Source organism: Musa acuminata, chromosome BXJ3-11 (assembly GCF_036884655.1).
Source record: "Musa acuminata AAA Group cultivar baxijiao chromosome BXJ3-11, Cavendish_Baxijiao_AAA, whole genome shotgun sequence".
NCBI lineage: Eukaryota > Viridiplantae > Streptophyta > Magnoliopsida > Zingiberales > Musaceae > Musa > Musa acuminata.
Genome location: NC_088359.1, coordinates 28,556,775 through 28,577,343, shown reverse-complemented (window position 1 = coordinate 28,577,343; position 20,569 = coordinate 28,556,775). Strand labels below are relative to the sequence as shown.

General features: G+C 37.2%; 1 protein-coding gene across 6 annotated transcripts; it reads right to left on the bottom strand.

The window, feature by feature from the left end:
• Positions 1 to 319: 319 nt before the first annotated feature.
• On the bottom strand, positions 320 to 20,339 carry LOC103971788 (peroxisomal ATPase PEX1). 6 transcript variants are annotated; one of them, XR_670727.3, is made up of 18 exons: positions 20,085 to 20,337; positions 17,714 to 17,887; positions 15,287 to 15,386; positions 12,556 to 13,029; positions 10,393 to 11,115; positions 10,193 to 10,284; positions 9,339 to 9,412; positions 8,955 to 9,177; positions 8,717 to 8,810; positions 8,420 to 8,574; positions 6,284 to 6,511; positions 5,778 to 5,978; positions 5,355 to 5,480; positions 5,162 to 5,223; positions 4,068 to 4,185; positions 1,282 to 1,566; positions 638 to 738; positions 320 to 551 (listed from the first exon to the last, which is right to left on the bottom strand). XR_670727.3 is itself a non-coding variant. In XM_009385906.3 (17 exons), exons 1-17 carry the CDS (start codon positions 20,280 to 20,282, stop codon positions 700 to 702), a joined length of 3,366 nt encoding a protein of 1,121 aa, XP_009384181.2. In that variant the 5' UTR covers positions 20,283 to 20,337; the 3' UTR covers positions 436 to 699. The 6 variants fall into 6 exon arrangements, 4 of the variants coding, with proteins under 4 accessions (XP_009384181.2, XP_009384183.2, XP_065030397.1 ...); XR_001976308.2 differs by having other exon boundaries at positions 320 to 548; XM_009385906.3 differs by having other exon boundaries at positions 436 to 738.
• Positions 20,340 to 20,569: the final 230 nt, after the last annotated feature.

Here is a 20,569-nt window from a genome sequence, read left to right as displayed (position 1 = left end):
GATTAACAAGTTTACAAGTAAACGATTTTATCTATAATCACCCACGTTCTTGGTAGTAAAACATGATAAAAAAATGAAGAAGAAAAAGAAAAACCTTGAATAAAAGTAAAACATGGTTAAAAAAATAAAAAGAAGACAAAAAAAGTAAAACATGATTAGAAAAAGATGATGAAAAAGAAAAAGAATAAGAAAAGTTGCTCTTATAAATGAATGCAGGAAGGAAAGTCCATATATTTTCACCTTGCATTCTTCATGAAAGAACTATTCTATTCTCAGCCGGTCAACTTCCAAACCCCCACCACAAGGCAAAAGAAAAACCTTGAATCTAAATCCCCTGTAAGTTATGATTTACATTCTATTATTGATACATAATTTTATTTATCTTTATTTATGAAGAAATATTAAGGACATGTCGATCATTCAACGCACATGCACTTGATGACAAGAATTCTGCATTGTGTTAGGTACTTTCTGCAAATACTACACCCATTAAGACGGTGATGCCTCCTTCAAGGATGCCTACTTCCTTACATGTAGCCTGTCATCTACTGCTGATATTAAGACACAGAAAAGAACATTATAATCAAGTTGGGAGCAGCATCCTGAATGGATCAAGTTCCCAAGAAAATGATGCTACCTCTGGACAATCTTTTCACACTATTGTAAGTGACAAAGTTGCATGTTTCACATCTGGTGTTATCAAGCTAGAGTTGCCCTTTTACCCTTTGCATCCCTTGACTGCAAGAGAAAAGAACTAATAAGTCATATAGAATTGCACTTCCATGTAAATGACAGTGATTGAGAGCAGGTGTACAACACAAGACTGTTGTTAACCAAAAAGAAAAGGATAAATGGTACATCTGATTAAACTTGACGGTTGATACTAAATTACTTATTTGTTAAAGAGAACAATAATCTAAATTCCATTTGCCAAAACTAGCCAAAATTGCCAATACAATTTGTGAACCAAGTGATCAACCAATTGATTTTAAGTCTACATCTGTCTTAGAAGCCAATGGAAAATTCACCAAGTACTTTTAAAACAAGATAACAGAATCCATAAAATGGCGAATTTATGTTATTAACACAACAAATCTGAATGGTACTTAATACATTTAAAGCTATAAAAACACATCAGTGCAGAAGAAGTGCTACAAATAAAGAATGTGTTTGTTTACATTACTAAATGTATCTCTTAAGCGCCTTTAAAGGTTAAAACAATCTTTATGAATTTCTTTGTACATGAATTGCATCTACTCCAGATTAAAGTTATGAAGGAACCTGTGCAGAAACAGACTTCTTTGACGTCAGGAACTGACTGTAAATCCTGAGAAGCCGGCGCTTCTCGTCCTCTGAAACAGAAGGCCTAGCCTTTGAAGCAACAGACATCAGAAGCTGATTGCTGATGACAGGGGTTTTCGCATGGTTGTCACTGTTTCCACTATCCAGAAGCTCATGAACTGATGCAAGCTGTGCTTCTGACAGGAGCGCTTGGAGGTCCGCACCACTAAAGCCTTCAGTGATTGATGCTATTGTTTCCAGATTGACATTGCTAGCCAAAGGAAGCTAGACCCATTCAAGATGAATCAGTCAATATTTCCATGCAATGAAATAAAGCAGAATTATCCATAATTCAGAAACAAGCAGAAATCATTAATATTCTGTTGTTTCAAAAAAATTAATGCTAAAATAAGACATCTGTATAAATGCTTGTCCACACAACTAGGTAGCCAAAGATGTGCATTGTCTATCCTTTACCCAATTATTGTATTTGTCCAATGACCCTTGACCAGTCGCTGCTATGGCATACTACATAGTGATTGATTGTTTTATGGCCAAACAATAGTGTCCAAGATTGGAGAAAAAAAACTAATAATTGATATAATGATGAAGTAATTGAGATTCGAACCACAGATAACTTAAGAACATTAGTTAGTGTTTGTTCACTCCATCATCATTTCTAGTATACACCAAAAAATCAACTCATCTGTAGTCAACTTATTAGCCATAGTTTCCATTATGGAGCTTGATCCTTTAAAATTGACTACACTTCACCCTTGGCCACAAGAATTAAATGTATAATGGCATATGTGGGCCTGGAAAAAAAAACCGTTGAAAGGGAAAAGGTTTTTAGTAAATGCAACTTCTTATATGTCACCGTGTCACTTCCACTTCAAGCTGAATCTCTAGTTGTTACCTTCATAGGCACAGCAAAATATGAACTTATTTATTGGTTCTAAGGTCCAATAATACAATGTTTCTTTAGATTATTCATGATGCACAGCTATCATGGACAGTGAGACACTAGCAGAGACCATGAGCATTTCTTATCAGCAATAACCAGCAACAACAGCAAGAAAATTGGACAAGTACTATGAGGCCTGTTGTATGTTACCCATTATCTGAGCAACACAAAACAGTTCCATGCAGACTTAAAGAGACATATCGAGAAATTCAACCCTCAAAAATGGTTAATATCAAGAAAGGCAGAGAAACTGATCAAAATTATTTTCTCTCTCTAAAAGAGTTCATCTTTCTTCACATGAAAGTTTCAGGATGGATACTATAACTCCTCATTCAATAAGGTCATATTGTCCTGCAAAGTTCCACAACTCTTCTCTTCACTGCCCATTTAACCGAGGCAACAAGATTCAATTGACTTTAACACTACTACTAAGATGAAGTAATATTGGTGGTCTTGGGACTAATTTGGTTAGAACCTACTCAGCCATGTTTTTTTTTCTGGGCAAGCATAATAGACAGTTTATTGACCTTATATCAGCCAAATATCATCTGAAAAGGAATTGGTAGTGTTGCTGAAACATGTGCCTGCTGGAAGCTAATTTACAAGGAAATGAAAAAAAAAATAAAACATCTATAGAAGGTTGGCAATATAAGGTAAGGTTCACACTATCCTAATCTAGCTACCACTACCATTAGTACAGAACTTTTTACTGGCAATTGTAACCCTATCCTAGTCAGTCACTTTGATTGCAATATTTGGTCCTGGATGTTCCTGATTATATTCAACTTCAAAGATATGATTCCTGATATTTCTTGTACACTGTATAAATGCACATGACAGCAGAATTTGAATTTCTCTGTAGAGAGGTCTAATAAGCGATGCATCTATGCATCAGATTCAGCTAAGATCCTGAGTGGAAATTCAATAAGAGAACCTTTAACAGATCTCCAATCAAAATTTATTTTTGGAAACCTCTCCAAAGGAGATTTAAGAGGAACAAATGGCTGCAACAGATGGACAAATCAGACTCTATTCTTTAGATGTAAAACTGTTAATAGAAAAAAACACATTTCCGTTATATGGTAAATAAGCCCCTGAACTGTTGATAGCATCATAGCAGAACACATTTCTATTACATGGTAAATACGTCCCTTCTTATACAAACTGATCATGCTGAAGTAGGATAAAACTCTTTGAATAAATCAAATTTCAATGAGTCAGGAAGAACCACTGGAGGTCAGCATGCCCGTTTTTACTGAATTACTTAGCTATAAACTTCATAAGACACTGATGTCAGGGCATGATAAAGATTCTGCCGACAGTGACATGCATATAGGAGATGAAGCATTTGCACCACCACAAGCAATATTGATGTTTCCAAATTTGATGCTAAATTACTCTGTAATTCTGTATGTCATTCCTGTTTAAGGAACATGCATTTTATATCAAAGACAGCCTCCCCCTCTTCTATATCAAAGCGAGAAGCTTGCATTTGTAGAGCATCCTTATAGTCGGGGTAATCCATAAAGGAGTTCAGTCGGAGGGTACAGTTAAACTCCATATTCCTTTTTACTGTGATAAAAAAAAGTGACAAAGGTTACAATCTCATTCTTTTGAAACCTCCCTTTTCAAATAGAACTTGTTAAAAGCCAATCACATTAATTGATTTGAGAGGATTTGTCATCAGTGCTTCATGCCTAAAGATAGCTACAGTTCATGATCCCCAAGCATTCTAGCTATGAAAAATTAATGCATCCACTTACAAGACAGAAACAGATAAACAAAGAAGAGCACACAGATAACCAATGGATGGAATGCTAACCTTTCTAGACAGAACCTTAAGAATAACCAGCCGCTCATGCCAAGTTGGAAAATCACAGTAAAGAAGACGATCAAGCCTTCCAGGTCGTAGTAGTGCAGCATCGAGTAGATCAGGCCGACTGTTGAATGATGAAATATTTAATGGATTACAGAACTAGCAAAACATACAAGCAGAATGATGAACTCAAAAAAGCAGTCAATACTGCAAGCAGAAAAGGGCAGATCCAGTGGACTTGAGAAACTAAAAGACAGAGACTAAATGATAAGATAATCCACTGAACTTAAGATTAGAAGACAGTTTGATAAGATTGGCCACTATTTTCCTGTCATCTATCACTCAGGATAGGCTCTTCTGAGAGAACCTAGCATCATGGTATTGCATTTTCAGTGAATTGCACTGAAAATTATCATCACTAAATGACTTAATTAAATACTTGGTATAGAATTCTTATCTCTGGAAATGGAGCAAATCTTTTAAAAATGACTAATAGAAGCTTATAGAGAAAGTGGCATATAAGTGCACCAATAAATCCAATATAAAAAAAAATTGCAGCATCTAATACAAAGAAGTATGCCAAAACTAAAACCACAACAGTAAAGTAGGTCATACCAGGTGCAAAAAAGCATGTAATCAGAGACAACATCATATCCAGAAAGAATATTAAAGCAGAATCTTAATTTCACAATGCACCAGATTGCATTAATTACTAAGATGATAGCACTTGGAAAAAAGATACTTATCCAACTTCAAAGCAAAATGTGTGATCGTGAGTTTGCCATCATAGTTCTAAGGCCTGGCACCCCACTGAGCTAATACAATCTCATTAATATACTTGGATAAACGATAATTCATATGCAAAAGCAACATTGTGCTTTCCCACTAGTCTTACTTTATTATGTTCTTTCTGAAGATTTACTTTGGTGACCACAGAAATAAATTCTGAATTGTCAATTATGTCTAGGAATTTGGTGATTGAGAAATTAAGCATTGCGTCATAGAAGAAATATGACTAGAAAAGTATAGCTTATTAATTGTCAATTATAATGGGAAATTTGGTAATTTAAAATAAACATATTACCTCACTGAGTACTCACCTAGTAGCAGCAAACACAAACACCCCTGTTAAGGTTTCCACACCATCTAATTCAGTTAGCAGCTGCACATAATGAAACAAACACAATAGTTAATAATGCCCACAATCAGTAGACAATAACTGCAGATTACTTGAAGTATTGAAACAGAACCAAGAATTGGTTTTGACAGCCAGCTGATGAGCCAAAAATTAACCTGATTGACAACACGATCTGTCACTCCAGTATTATCATGCCCCCTCTTTGGAGCAATAGAGTCAAATTCGTCAAAAAATAAAAGGCAAGGAGCAGCAGCTGCTGCCTTTGAGAATAGGTCTCGGACCTGAACAGTATAGGAAACATTTAAAATCTTGTTTATCATATTACAGTTGTCCTGGAGATCAACAAAGACTAGAAAACACTGAATATGAGAAAAATAAAGTGAGACACATTTAGATGGAAAGAATTGAAGACTCATGAAGCAAGTAAAAGAAGAATCTGGAGATGTAATGCCGAATATATATGTAGATAGATGCATCATATTGCAAATGATTGGTATTCATAATTTCTGGTTATCAACATACTTATTGCATACAAGATTTTGTCACATAGGAACTTAAAGTGACTACTAGTGCCTTACAGCTTGTTCAGAAGCGCCAATATACTTATTCAGTAATTCAGGCCCTTTAACAGATATGAACCTTAAGGAGCAAGCTGCTGCAGCAGCTCCAACAATATGAGTCTTTCCGCAACCAGGAGGCCCGTATAAGAGAACATTTGATCTCAACCTTAATGGTGATTGAGCAAAAATACCAGGAAACTTTGAAGGTAATTCAATCATCTGCAATTACAGGGAAAATGAATTAAACAGTATGCAAAAACAGACTTCTGTTCTGCTATTATCTAAAATCACCTGCGAGGCATGAGAAAATATATGAACAATACAACTACAATAGATGCTTCATGCAAGAGACAAAATCACTGAAAGAACCAAACTTAAGAAAATAATGTTTATGCACCAAAAGGAATTAAGCACCAAAAATGAACCATGAAAATTATACTCCCAACTCCCAAGCACCAACTTAAGCCTATGGTCTAATATCACAAAAAAAAAACAAAAAAAATTAAAATGGAGACCATACAGACCTCTTGAATAGCATTCCGGATATCAGCAAGTCCACCAACATCATCCCAGCCACTGCGCCCACCTTCAGAAGCAGCTTTTGTGAGACCACGCATAGCAACTGGAATAAACTCATGCATTGCAACTGAAAAGTCTTCTTTCAGTAAAATAGGTTGAGTATCTCTATTGGTAATACTGGAGGGCAAAAAACGACTGACAGCAGCATGAACAGCCCTATCAACCAAGATTTCCTGCACATATATTAATGCATTAGCAACACTCAGCACCCTAAATACAGCATGTAGTCTTGAAGTAACAGTGATAAACACTATTATGGATCTTGAAAACCTAGGTGGCAATTAGCGTGGATTAACGATGAACAGAGATAGTGAAACAAACTAATGGAAATGGTACACAAATGATAAGCCCTGTCCGCATTAAAAAAGGTTTCACTAAAATGAGATCTATGTCACAAAGGACAAAGGACAAAAGGCACTGAGACATAATTGATGGAGAAGTGCAACTCAATATTATCTATGAAACTCAAGGAATACACAAACAAAAGGAGGAACTAGTAAAGAAAGGGCTTACACAAGGATATAGAAAAAATCATATGACTGGCAACATAGCCCCACTCTCCAACACAAACATGGTAAGAGCTACTGTCTCAACCAACCAGTGATTTCAATAGGCGCTTGGGCGCTCGCCTAGGCGCTCAAGCGAGATGAGGCAAGGCCCAAGCGCCTCGCTTCATTTCCAGGCGACACTCTTCAAATAGGCGTCGCCCGGGTGCTCGCCCGAGCCCAAGCGTCGGGCACTTCGGGCGAGCGCCCGGGTTAAACCAGGTGACCGAACCAGTGTTTTAGGTCTGGTTCAGTCTCCAGTGCTTTAGTTGATTCAATCGAACCAACTAAAGCACCGATATCAGCCTTCCCCTCGCGACTTCCCAACCCTAACCCTGCTCGCCTCTCCCGCTCTCGCTGCCGCTGCTCGTTGCTACCGCCGCTGCTGCCACTATCGTCGGTCCCACTCCCGCTCCCGCAGCCACAGCCACTGTCGCCGCTCCCGCTGCCACTGCTCGCTTCTAGCGCTGTCGCTGCCACTATCGCCGCTCTTGCTATCGCTGCTCACTACTACCGCTACCACTGTCGTCGCTCGCCACTCCCGCTCCCACTGTCGTTGCCAGTTGCCACTGTCGTCGCTCGCCACTCCCGCTGCCACTATCATCGCTCGCCGCTCCCACTCCCGCTCCTGCTCCTGTTGCCGTTGCTCTCAATCAGTAGCCTTGATCTTTCTCTTACTCACACTCTTCTCACTTCGTATACTGTTAACAGTATATTAATAGTATACTACTAACTGTATACTAGTAACAATATTTTTATTTATTAGATTAATAATATATTATTTTGATTATAATACTGTTAATTTTTATTTATTTGAAATTATTGTTATTGTTTTGAATTTTGAGACATTTTGTTAATGTGATATTATAATTTTACAAGATTTTCTTAATTTAATATCATATTTTTTATTTAAATAAATATATTTATTAATTATATTAAATATTTTATATTTTAGCGTCTCGCTTCGCTTGAGTGAGCGCCTCGAGCGTTTTTTGATCTTAGCGCCAAACGCTTTTTAAATCACTACAACCAACACAGCAACATATTAACTATGTATAGTTAGCTACAGGGTTTGCAGTACCGAACTGTACTGCCCGATACGGGCGGTACGTACCGGTCCGACAGGTTGCCGATACGTGGACTGCCTGTTACCGGTCTGAGTGCACTGTAGCACTATAGCAGTGCACGCACTGTAGCAGTACTACAGTACTCGGCACACCTGAGTGTACCGCTCGGTACACCTGGGTGTATCGCTCGGTATACCGTACCGTACCGGTACCGAGCCCAGGTCGAAATACCGGTACGATATGGTATTGCGAACCTTGGTTGGCTATAACAACCAAAATATTAAGCACAAATGCACAAACGTGGATTCAAAGAAATATGTTCTTCAATACAAAGTCAACATCTACCAGCTGTTAAATTGAGAACAAGCTGTCATATATCCATCAAGACTAACATCATACTCAACGGATATGTCACAAACACCACAAAACATAGAGGGAAAGAAATAACTAAAGAAAAAGAAAGTAATACCAAGTCATAAGCATCGTATCCATCGCATTTGGTAGCAATTTCAGATACCACATCCTCAGAACATAGTAAAGTGCGTTTTTCAATTTCATGCTTCAGTATTGCACCACGTTCTGAGACAGCAGGAGAAGAAAGCTGAACATGGAAGTCAAACCTCCCTGAGAAAAAATATTTAAAATATTCAGTGTTTTGATGCAACAGATGAATCAGCTTCAGCATAGACCTTTCCTTTTTGTGCAAACAGATGAACACAAAACCTTAAATTTCATAAGTTTCAGTACATGACTGAAGTAAAAGAACCTGAAGAGCACAAAGATTGGGGTAAATTCTGAAGAGACTGCACAGAAGCTACAAAAGCAACAGGTCCATATCCGCAAGAGTTCCGACTCTTCTCCTATTTGACATAGACCAGCAAAATAAGTTGGTGCAACACAAAAGGTAGCATAGTAACATTTAAGTTTTTAGGTTGCAGTTAATTGAATTAAATTGGCACATCAAACTGTCCAGAGAAAACAAATAATCAGTGACCAAAGCATACCCCATACTCGTCCAGAATATTGATGAATAAATTCACTAGAGCAGTAGCCGAACTGGATAGTTGATATCCTTCATCATCAGAAGAAAATGAAATTACATTGTCTAGATCATCAAAAATGACGATGGAAGGTGAAGAACCAAGAGCTTCAGATATGTAGCCTGAAATTGCTTGCCGGACTGTTTGGCTCTTTTCAAGAGCAAGTTTTGAACAGCTTATATAAACTCTGCATGTCACGGTATTCATCAGGGCTATAAGTAAAAAGAGAATTTTTCCCATGCATTTCTTCAATTGTTTAAATGATACTTGAAGCACAGTTTCAGTTCCATCAAGCAAATAAAGCATCATTAAAGAATCAGCACAGCTGAAACAAGTTCATTTACTTACATGTGAGCTAAAATTTCTTCATGCTCTTCAAAATGCCTAGCAACAGCCTTCATTAATGTAGATTTTCCTGACCCCTGAGTTCATTCAAATACTAGATAAAAGAACTAAAAATATTATCCAAGCATAAATACTCCATAAATCTGTTGCACGAAATACATTACTTTCTATAGTGTACGGCATATGAACCTCCTCTCCAAATTTAGCTGTAACAATCATTTTAAAAGAATATCAAAAATAATTTGTGATTTTACATTATGACAAACATTTCAGTGCATCATGAATTTGCACTTTAGTGAGCCTGCACTGAGATTGGTCTTGCTTGCTAAGTGTTTTAAGGTTCATCTTTCCATAACCAATGAGATTTTTCATCTTAGCTCCAGACTACAGTCCCAAATATCATTATCATGTTCTTCAATAACTATTAGGAGGACCTAGTAGCGAAAAATCTTGTCTTACTTCAACATATATCGTTTCAAAATTTCTGTAAGACCTAAAACTAGAAGGCATCTGATAACGGAACAAAAATCACCTTCAAATACACTAATAGAGTTAACTCTAGCAATCACAGTCAAGTACGTCAAACTGAGCTTTAGTGATCTATTGAATAGTTCTCCTGCACGAGAAAGTCCAACAATGGATGACTTTATCTAACCACAGTTTCCATGTGGGTTTCAATAAAACACAAGCATGCCAAGCATCACATAAGTATGCATAGTCACAAACAATCAGTTGTGTTTAACATGACACAAATGACTTGAAGAAAAGGAAAGGGCTTAATATATTTTTGTCAGCAAACAAGAGAGACAAACAAAATTTTATCCAAAAATAGTGAAGCATCAGATAAACTTTCTTACAGGAGGTCCATAAATAAGCACATGCCCGGGAGATGGAAGATCATATGCATAAAACAATTTGCCAGAATTTGGAGATAGAAGGATGAGCAATCCTGAAAGAAATCATGAAACATAAAGAAACTGTTATCTGAAGACACTCTTATTACACCAAAACTCCATAGTATTTCATCAAGATCACCAGCACAATTGAAAATACTTACTATTAATAACATCGGAAATAGATGTCTCCAACCAGCTTAAAGAAGATAAGGTTATATTAAAGTTCCTTTTGAAATCATTTTCCGAAATCGAGTCAAGAGATACTGGGTCCCCCAACTCCAATTTTCCAAGTTCCAGCTCCAAGTCATGCAAATCATCATTGTTTTTGCTTATGGTGCTGATATCAAACTCAAAGCTATCATGCAAATCACCCTTTGATGACTCATTAGAATTAATTCCAAGTAGATACAGAAGCTCAACTCTATATTCTGCCCCCCCATTTTCCCTCTCCAATGTACCTTGGGAAGGAATATTTTCTTTCTTTTTATTATGATCAACTATTTCAAAGTGAAGCAATGTTTCATTTGTTAAAACTACAGAGTTAACCTTCATTTGATCACTTTGAGATCCAACTACATTTATTTGTCCAATAACCCATAATTTGATAAGCAGATTTTTCTCCAATTTTGTTCGAAAAGTAACACTGTCATCATCTCCACGTAGAAGAGCTTCATGAGACAAAAAAGAGAAAGGACCTTCATGATGCGACCAGTCTGCCATATCTCCGTTGCGGAAAATATCTGCATTGGAAGGCATGCCTTCGTGCCTAAGAAATGTGTGGCTCTCGAGAATACCGTTTCCAAATGATTTAAACCGACAAGGAGAAATTTTCATTGAACGGATATCCTTCTTTGAACTTCTCAAATAATTCTTTATATAAACCCCTGAAAATGAAGGGTAGCCTTCTCAGTGTGCAGTAACATTTATTAGTAAGATAAACAAATTTGGAGACAGCAACTCATCTTTTGTCTTAAACTCTTTGCTTGTCCCCAGTGTCTCCATTTAAATTCATATGATTAATCTTTTGTCTTAAACTCTTCAAACACAATGTTGAAAACATATAAATGAAACTTTTAATAGAAAAGAATGAGAAAATAAACATAATTTATGAAAGTTATAGAAACATGCATTGTCACAACCCAACCTGATAGATTGACCGACTCAATAATTTTGGAGGCTTGATTCCACGTGGCCCAAAAATACTTAAAACTTAAAACCTGAATTTCCGGTAGTAGACCCATCTAATGATCTAGATCATAATTCTACTTTATGTCATGAAGTATCTCATGGCCCATTCATTGGCAACTTTCTCTTATTTGGGCTCAATCATGATATATCTAAAACCAGTCCTACAGCCTACTGATCCAATAATTTACATATAGTAGGCAATGAACCACATGTCCAAAAAATGTCTTATTGTTGTAAACAATTTGTTGATATCAAACACTAAATCTAGATAAAAAAAAGATTTGCCAAAAAAAATTCAACAAAATTAGAAGATCAAATCTCACAAATCAATTGAAAAATAAGGATAAACATGATCAGAAAAAAAGAATTTCATAGCCACAACCTTATAATCATTTATCATATCATCAATATTAGGAGAAACAGTCATGACCCGAGTGGCCTCTACCACTCTCCATTCATATAATGACCTCTTCTTTCCTCATCAGCCTCAGGCTGACATCCCGAATTGATGTTAATATTGAAAGGGATTTAAGAGCAACTGATTTTCCTTGATTATCTAGAAGAAACAATACTAACTAGAAGCCTTGCCCAGCTCAACCTGTTATAAAACCATACATCAATCTCTCAAACTGCATTATGTCCAAAATCCTTTTTGCGTGAATTATGGCATATGGACATCCTTACAGAGTCCAACGGGTGTTCCTTTTTATTATTTGTATCTAAGGAACTACCATAGATCAGATAATCAGAACTGCAGGAGCAACATAAACTGCTACACAAAAAACATAACTAACATCTTTCTCAAACCCAACCAACAACCAGCAAAGTAATATCACAACTCGTGTAGAATAACATATAAATTTTAAAACTAACCAAGTAAAGTCAATGTTAAATTAGCTACAATTTAACTATCAAAGGATTCTAAGCTTCAGAAATCACCTTATCGATCTAACATGGGAACATCATAAAGAAGATCCCAGGCTCCATTTCCAAAAAAAATGGCAACTCAAGATAAAAATTAAACTACCGCTAGTGTCATCTTCTACTAACATTGTCTCAAACAACAAAACAAAAGGAAAATAAGAACCAAACTATTAAAACATCAACACCAAAACAATATAGTTTTGTGGACTTACATGAATGTACACCTGATCCTATGAAATAACGAAGAGATTGAGGAAGTATCACATGGCCTTTTCCTACTGAGTCAGAGTACACAATATGAACAACAGTATGTCTTGGTTTCATCTTACTAGCTGTGAGAAACCCATTATTTCCTCGCTTAGCATTAATAATATCATTTCCATTCTGCATGATCTCCTTTTGCTGTAATTTAGGTATGACTGTTGCTACTTGAAGATTCTCAAATGAAAACTTCTTAGCTGTTTCTGGATGTATAAAAGCCACAGAAGTGAGAAACACCCGAAGCTCAACATCTTTGAACTCAAATTTATGTACATATTCCCTGTTTGGTGCTTGTACACGTAATAGTGCCTTCATCCTTAGCTCTTCTTTTGTTGAATTTTGCTTTTCGGCACTCTTGTGTGCAACTACTCCATTTTTGCGCTTCTTTGGTGCAACAGAAACTTCAGTTCCTGGTACAAGTTGAACTAAAAAGAACCAAAACAAAATTATACTTATCTAATCATTAGAAAAAGCAAGAAAGAAGCATAAGCAAATATTTGCAAGTTATCATCTCCTGAAACTTAATACTAGAGATCAGGCATTGCTATATTGCCCGAAACGGTATGGTTTGGGCTGTACGTACCAGTCCGGACATGGACCAATACGTGGACCACCGTGTTTCGGGCAGTCTGCATTAAAATAATAAAAAAATCAAAAAGTGATGGGCCCCAGTCCATTTCAGCATTTAAAAAAAAAACATATTAGGGCTCTTCTTGCGTACGAAGCCACGGCACTGCCTCTTCGATGCTGCGATGCTGCAGCGGCGAAGTGCAGCAGCACTGCCTCTTTGCCGCTGCAGCGACGCTACCTCTTCGCTAATTCGCCACTGCAATGCTGCAGTGGCGCTGCCTCTGCGTTGCTTCAACACTGCGATGTTGCAGCGGCACTGCCTCTTTGCCGTTTTGCCACTGCGATGCTGCAGCAGCGCTGCCTCTTTGCCGCTTCGCCATTGCGATGCTGCAGTGGCACCACCTCTTCGCTACTGTGATGCTACTGCTTCCCTTCAACACTGTCATTGCTGCAGCTGCTTCCCAGGTATTGCTGCACTACTTCTCCTTTTCTTTCTTCTTCTTCCTCCTTTGTTCCTCCACCAGACCTTCTTCTTCAACCTCTTTTTCTTCCTCGACAAAACATTGGTATACACCAGTGTACCATGTGTTGGTACACTGATACGGAATGGCATGTGCCATGCCGTCGAGCAGCCGACACGCCGGCTTGAACCGGTAAGTCAAACCTTACTAGAGATAGCTCAGGAAACTATTGAAAATTAGTAGCATTTAAGAAAATGAATGTCACTCATCTTGTTATCAAGAAATCGACAGAGGAGGGCACTCTTGGAAGTAAAAAAGGGACAACTTCCAAGATATCTTACATCATGTCAGATTGTCAGGAAAGAACATCAACAAAGAGTAGATGGAGATTAATTAACTGAGACTGTTAAATAAAGAAATGCAAGTAACATTACCACCAAAAGTTTGGGAGAGAAATATTGAACAGTGAGCGATATCATTATTATATAAATGCCAAGACTAGGCTATGTCCGAAGAGGAATAGCATCCTTGTGCAAGAATGTTGCGAGTTCAGAACAAGAAGCTCATACGAGTGTTCTTCTGTGTTTCATGGTTTTGCACCAAGAAAGCCTCACCTAGACTAAGGTATTTATGACTGATTAACAATCGGATCTGTTTTTTCATATTCATTTACATTTTTCAGCTGTCTATGAGCTATCATCTTTGTGAAAAATGGTTATAGATTCCCACATTGATTGTTTCCTTTAAGAAAAACAGAAACATATAAAGAACGACTGAAATCCCAGATTACTGTTCCAGTCAGCAACAGACACTTCAAAAATGTTTATATCATTAATGATGTGGATATTTTCCTATTTAAACAGTGGCCAAAATTTTCCTAAGCATAAAATATACTTGACACCACCAACAATACCATATTTGCAAATAAAATTGATTGATGGTTGGCTCTTCCTTAATGGCACATTAAAGCAGCAAGAATTAATATCTAATATGATCATATATACATAAGAAATTAAACTTCAACCAATCACAAAGTTCAGATGGCTTTCCTAACATAACGAACCATAAGCCCATAAATATGCTTGTAATAGCTTGAAGAGAGTAAAAGAAAATACATGTTGAGAAGCTAGAGTGTACTAGAACAAACAGGAACCACTTATTTTTCTTAACAATGAATTCTAGTGTACCACATGAAGGCATTACCAACTGAAGGACGCAAGGAGCTGAAGATTCTTCTGACATTAATTGTTACTTAAGGGCCTAGATTGGTGCACCCACATGTTACATGGAGATGGGAAAAGTTCTTTGACTTGCAGGAAAAACAAGAAGGATGAACACAATAATCCCTGGAAATACAATCTTCAGAAATAACTGCGGGTATTAATGAACAGAACTTTCTAATGTTATTTAGCAGCATAATATTATCCTCTGATGGTCGTTTTATAAGAATGCCATGAGGCTTAGTATGACCAGATAAGACTAATAATGCAGTCAATTCATGCATACACAACAGAGTTTTTTAGCGTCAACAATTGCAGGGAATAACATTTACGTTTTTCAATGATTGGTCAAGTAATCACTAAAAAAGAAGTATCTAGATCGTAAGCAACAAATGACATGGATGTAGAGCACATGATTGTATTTTTCTTACCTACCGATTTCTTAGGAGATGTAGAGGCCACAAGAAATTCCACCATAACATGTCCATGCAACCATAAAGGAAATTTCATCCCCTCATAAACGATACCAACCTGCATTTAGTAACAAAAAGTGTAAGTGAGATGAACGGGAAGTGCAGAAACAAATAAATTAGTACCACTCTTACCATATGCGAAGCCAGCATCTACATGATTTCTCTAAATGGAAGAGATCAAAGCATGAAAAGGACAGGATCTTTGTGCATGGATCCATGGTGGAAGTGAATATCTAAGATATACTAAACTAATAAATTGTCTGTTTGACAACCATAAATTATCATTTAGTGACACAATAGTATGCCTTTTCAGGCCTAGGGAGGATGCATTTAAGTCCTGGTATTTAGTGGTGCAACTAGAAAGTATAAAAGACCGACGATTAAAGTGCAACTCCATGCTGCACAAACTAGCTGGTATATACCGTTTCATAACAGAGGTGGCAATGGAACTTGCCGTGACAGTATATTCAAACTGGAAAAGCAAATGGATATACACATGAGATGGTACATGGGGGATGTCTGATGGTGCAAAAATGGCAAGTGATCAGTCAGGTAGGACCCAAAATTAACAATTTTGAAGAACAACAAGTTTATCAGAAAAATCTTATAGTTGAATTTAGAAAAAGCTGATACTTAGAATCATCTACCATGAAACCTATTTGCCAAGTAATCTGGATGCCATAAAATGCTTTTAAAGTTCAACTCACTTGATCAATGCCATTCTAATGTATCCTAAAAGCAGATCATGATCATCACTTTTCAAGGAATAATTCTCCCTCTGGGCAATAGAAGTCATGATTGGGTTCTCTTCTCTAAAAAACACTTAGTTTCAGCTTCTCCATTATCCAGCAACACGCTGATCTTCAGATGTTACATAATACAACTTTTTTTTTTTCTTTCCAATTTTTCAATTATGTTGTCTATGTAGGAGTTACAACCTTGTGTGACTGCTCAAGCCTCATACTGGTCGTTGTGATAACTAAGCATCAAATAATGCATAACAGTACAAGATGCAAAGTGCTTCACCTAATGCATAGTTGATAACTAACAAAACAAAGTCATGACTTAGTTTTCTTCTTCCCTACGAAAGCTCCTGGTTTCGGTTTCTCCATTATCCAGCAACAAACTGATCTTCAGATTTTGCATAATATAATGATTTTTGACCTATGGTTTAGTGTTGTCTATGTAGAAGTTGCAGCCTTCAGAGAATGCTAGGAAACCAAACAGGTTGTAATGACCAAACACCAAAGAGTACTCAGCATTACGAGGTGCTAATTGCTTCACCTTCACCAAATGCATGATCATTGCAAGGTCTGACACATGGTATGCAGTACTGAATGGTACCGTCCGGTACGAGCAGTACGTACCGGTCCGACGGCATACCAGTACACGACCGTTTGGTACCGCTACATTGCTACAGTAGTACACTGTAGCAGTGTTTGTAGTGCTACAGTACTATACTGTAGTGGTGCTACAGTGATACAATAATGAAAAAAATATATAAAATTATTCGGTACGCCCTGGTGTACCGCTCGGTACACCGGTACTGTACCGTACCGAGCCAACCTTGAAACACCGGTACGGTATTACATACCTTGGTCTGACATACTACAATGTACCACTCGGTATGGGCAGTATATATCGGTTTGATAGGAGACTGGTACGGGTAGTACATATCGGAAAATTAGTGGTATGCCCCACCATACCGTATGTCAGTACATCAGTATGGTTCGGTACGTACTGTACCAACAGCTGGTCAGTGCACCAGTACGGACTGGTGAGGCAAACCATGGATCATTGATTAACAAAAGAACATATAAAGAAGTATACTTCTCATTGCAAAACAAAGCAGCGATGGAAGCATGAGCAGCAGAACTTTTTGGTCTGCAGACGAAGCGCTGAGGCCATATAGCTTGAAACTATGATTGCCCTCAAAAAGTAGCAAAGCACTTTATTTGATTAACCTGAAGCCAAGTTATTTGTAAATGAGGGCAAAACAATGAAACCTATGGAACTCAGCTTCTGGGAGGGAAGAAAATAGAAAGCTAGCAGTTGAGGAACTTAAGCCTAAAGATGAATCATTAATCTTCCGCAAGATTGAATCAACATTAGGAAGAAAAAAAAGATTTGACTCATTCGAAAGAGAGTGAAATATAAATTTTACTGTTATAGTAATGACAAAAACATGTATTTCAGAAGGACCTGAAATATCCAATCTCAACAGAGAAAGATCCTAAGGATGTGAAGCTAATTTATTGAAGCAACAAAACTGATCTAAATTGAAATAGGTGAAGATAAATGCACTATGTCATTACTATGAACAAAAAAGTAGTTGGCATATTTTGAGATACGCTTGTAGCCACCATGTAACAAAATTAAATATACCTGTTTCAAGATAGCCTCTTCAGCAACTTCTGAATTAAGCTCCAAAATCTCCCAGTCGTCCTCACCGCTTGGCTCTATATTGACAAAATCAGCTTTCGGTAAATTAGCAATGGCCTTAACCTGTACTTTAGAATGATCTGGTAGAGAAATACATTCTGCCAGTTGCTGATCAACCTGGAAAACTTAATCTTGTAAATCATATGCAAGCATTAGAAAAAGCAGAAACTAACAAGTAAGCTTCAAGAGAGAGAAGAATGACTAAGCTTCACCATGGAAATTGTGTGCATTACTGAAACCATGTCAAGTTGAAGCTTGAGCGCAAGGTTGTCAAACTCATTTTTCTACCTAGGATCATGATGCAGGTCACAAACTTGGCGCATAAGTTGATAAGTAAGATCCTTATAAAATCATATTATTTGAAGATACGTAAATATAAAAGAAATTTATAAATATCTTTTGTTAAGATTTAGTAAATCTCATATATTCTTAAGTTAGTAATTGAATTTTCATTACAGTGAATGCACAATCTCTTAATTGGATGAATAATAATTTTATTGTTTTGTGTCTCCTTTTTTTTTTACAGGTTCACAACAGTTCCATTGATCTCTCCACTCGATATAGGTTGGGTTTAGGAAACTCTGGCAGACTTTGGATACAATTAGTTAACACATGATGATTTGTAATTAAATACAAACTAAAAGAATAATTGACAATTATAGTGATCAATCAAAGTCAAACAACCCAACATAATCGTTAATAGAATATTACAGGTTGGCAGTGTGCATATCTAAGGAATGATTAGGATGCAAAATTGGAGAAAATACATTTTAAATTAATTTAAGGATAAAGAAAAAATTTTAAATAAAAATTAGACAATAATTAAAACAAAAATAAGAAGAAGTATACTGCAATGTCTTTGATAGCGTGGCTGAGAGGACAGCCGATTTTTAATGCCAAACAGCTGATAGGTGACAGAGGAGACTGAGAGGACAGCAAAGACTCGAACTTGGGGTAGGGTTAAGTGATGTTAGTTGATTGAGCCAAATCAACTAACATCACTTAATCCTCGGCTTCACCTGAGCACCTCTTTATGACACTAAGATGAATGAAATATACGTAAAGATACAAGCAATGGTGATAGGAGTCTGCGTAGCATGAGCAACATGGTGAAGATGGCCACCATGCTATCGAAGAATCATCAATTGCTCAAGGCACGAGTAGTGACTTCCGTTGAAGTTCTTCATATAAGAGATGCCAGTGCCATGGTCTCATAAGATGCCAAGTTCAATAGCCACGATTCATATGTTTTGAAAGCTACAACACCATCGGTTCCACTTGCTACGACTCCTATGTGAACAAAGACATCAATCCCAAAGTACATAAAAGGGTCGGCAGTAGATCTTCAGTAGGTGCAACATGACGTAGCATTGAGACGACCATGGAGATGCCGAGATGATGAATGACATCATAGCAAGGCACTGTTGAACTTGTCTTATGTGACAAGATTGGATGAATATAATGCTTAGAAAAATCAAATTCATAGAAAATGACTAAAGGAACATGCCAATAAGAAAATGAGAGAAAGAAATATTTAACCCAGATGCTTAGAAAAACCTCAATCTCAAGAAACCCATGTACGATTATCTTAATTTTTTATCAAAAGTCATTTTGTTTGTCTAACGAAGTTTAAGCAAGAAACAAAATATGATATGATTTATATTCTTAAACTCCTGCCACAAGCGGATGGCACACCAGCTCAAGCCAGATTTTTGGTGGTTGAATTGATCAGGGATATATCTCTTTTCAATGCAGAGCCTAGATAAAATTTGAACACAGAGTCTTCTAAACTGGTACCATCTTAAATTTTTAATCAATGTCATTCCATCTAAAAGCGTGAGTTATTGGATGAGACATGGCCTATGATTTTATATTTTTAACACTTTCCTTCACATGTGGTTGACATGCTCAAACCCAACACGTGAAACTTATTTGTTATTGCATCGTCGGGATAAATTTTCATCTCAAATATTTCGCACTCATGTCCTCTAAAAGCTTAACATGACCTGAATTTATATTCTTAACATAATATCAAATGAGTTGCTCTTTTGAAGGTAAACACACAAACACGTTCAACAAACCTATCACGAAAAACCAGCGCAAAACGGTGGAAATAACGGGGAATTGTTCTTCAAATCCCCCGGAAAGGTACCCTAGAAAATTACTCTTCGTACAACAAACTATAAAACAAAAAATATTTGGTTTGTATTCAAAAGAATATCAAAGAAAAGCGAGCCGTGCCGACGATTGGAGGCTAAATTCAATTAGTTTGGCAATCGAAAGAAGAATAGAAGACTGAATGATGGGGGATGACCTCGATCGCGGTGGATCTGGACGAGGAGCCGGACCAGGCCAGGTTCCAGCAATCTCCTCCGGAGCGGGATCGCAGCTCCAGGGCGAGGACCGGGGGCAGGAACCCTCTTCTCGTCTTCTCGAGGGTTTGGATGAAAAAAAGGGGGAGAGAAACGAAGCAGCTCTCCATCCCCCCAACCGTCCTCACTTCGAGCTCCATCTGATCGCCCCCCGTCTCTCTCTCTCTCTCTCCCGACCGTCCTCACACTCGCGATCGATTTCTTCCTGTCAAATTGAATAGGGTGGACTTGAGAATGGAAACGTGGGCAGTTCTTGGCCGTCTGATCAATGCCACTTACATGAATCTTTATTTTATTTTTAATTTTGGAAAAATTGTCCTCTCTCTCTCTCTCTCTCCCTATATATATATTTATTTTTTTATATTTATTTTATTTTTATTTATTTAATTTATATATGTACATATATCTACAATATTTAAAATTATTT

Bases quoted from the DNA above. Each gene is read 5' to 3' on its own strand.
- LOC103971788 (XM_009385906.3), bottom strand. From the start codon at position 20,282: ATGGAGCTCGAAGTGAGGACGGTTGGGGGGATGGAGAGCTGCTTCGTT. The intron at 10,285-10,392 runs GTAAGTATTTTC...GATTTCTTTCAG, and splicing joins TATTTCCGATGTTATTAATA to GATTGCTCATCCTTCTATCT. The intron at 4,186-5,161 runs GTGAGTACTCAG...ATCATTCAACAG, and splicing joins TTTGTGTTTGCTGCTACTAG to TCGGCCTGATCTACTCGATG.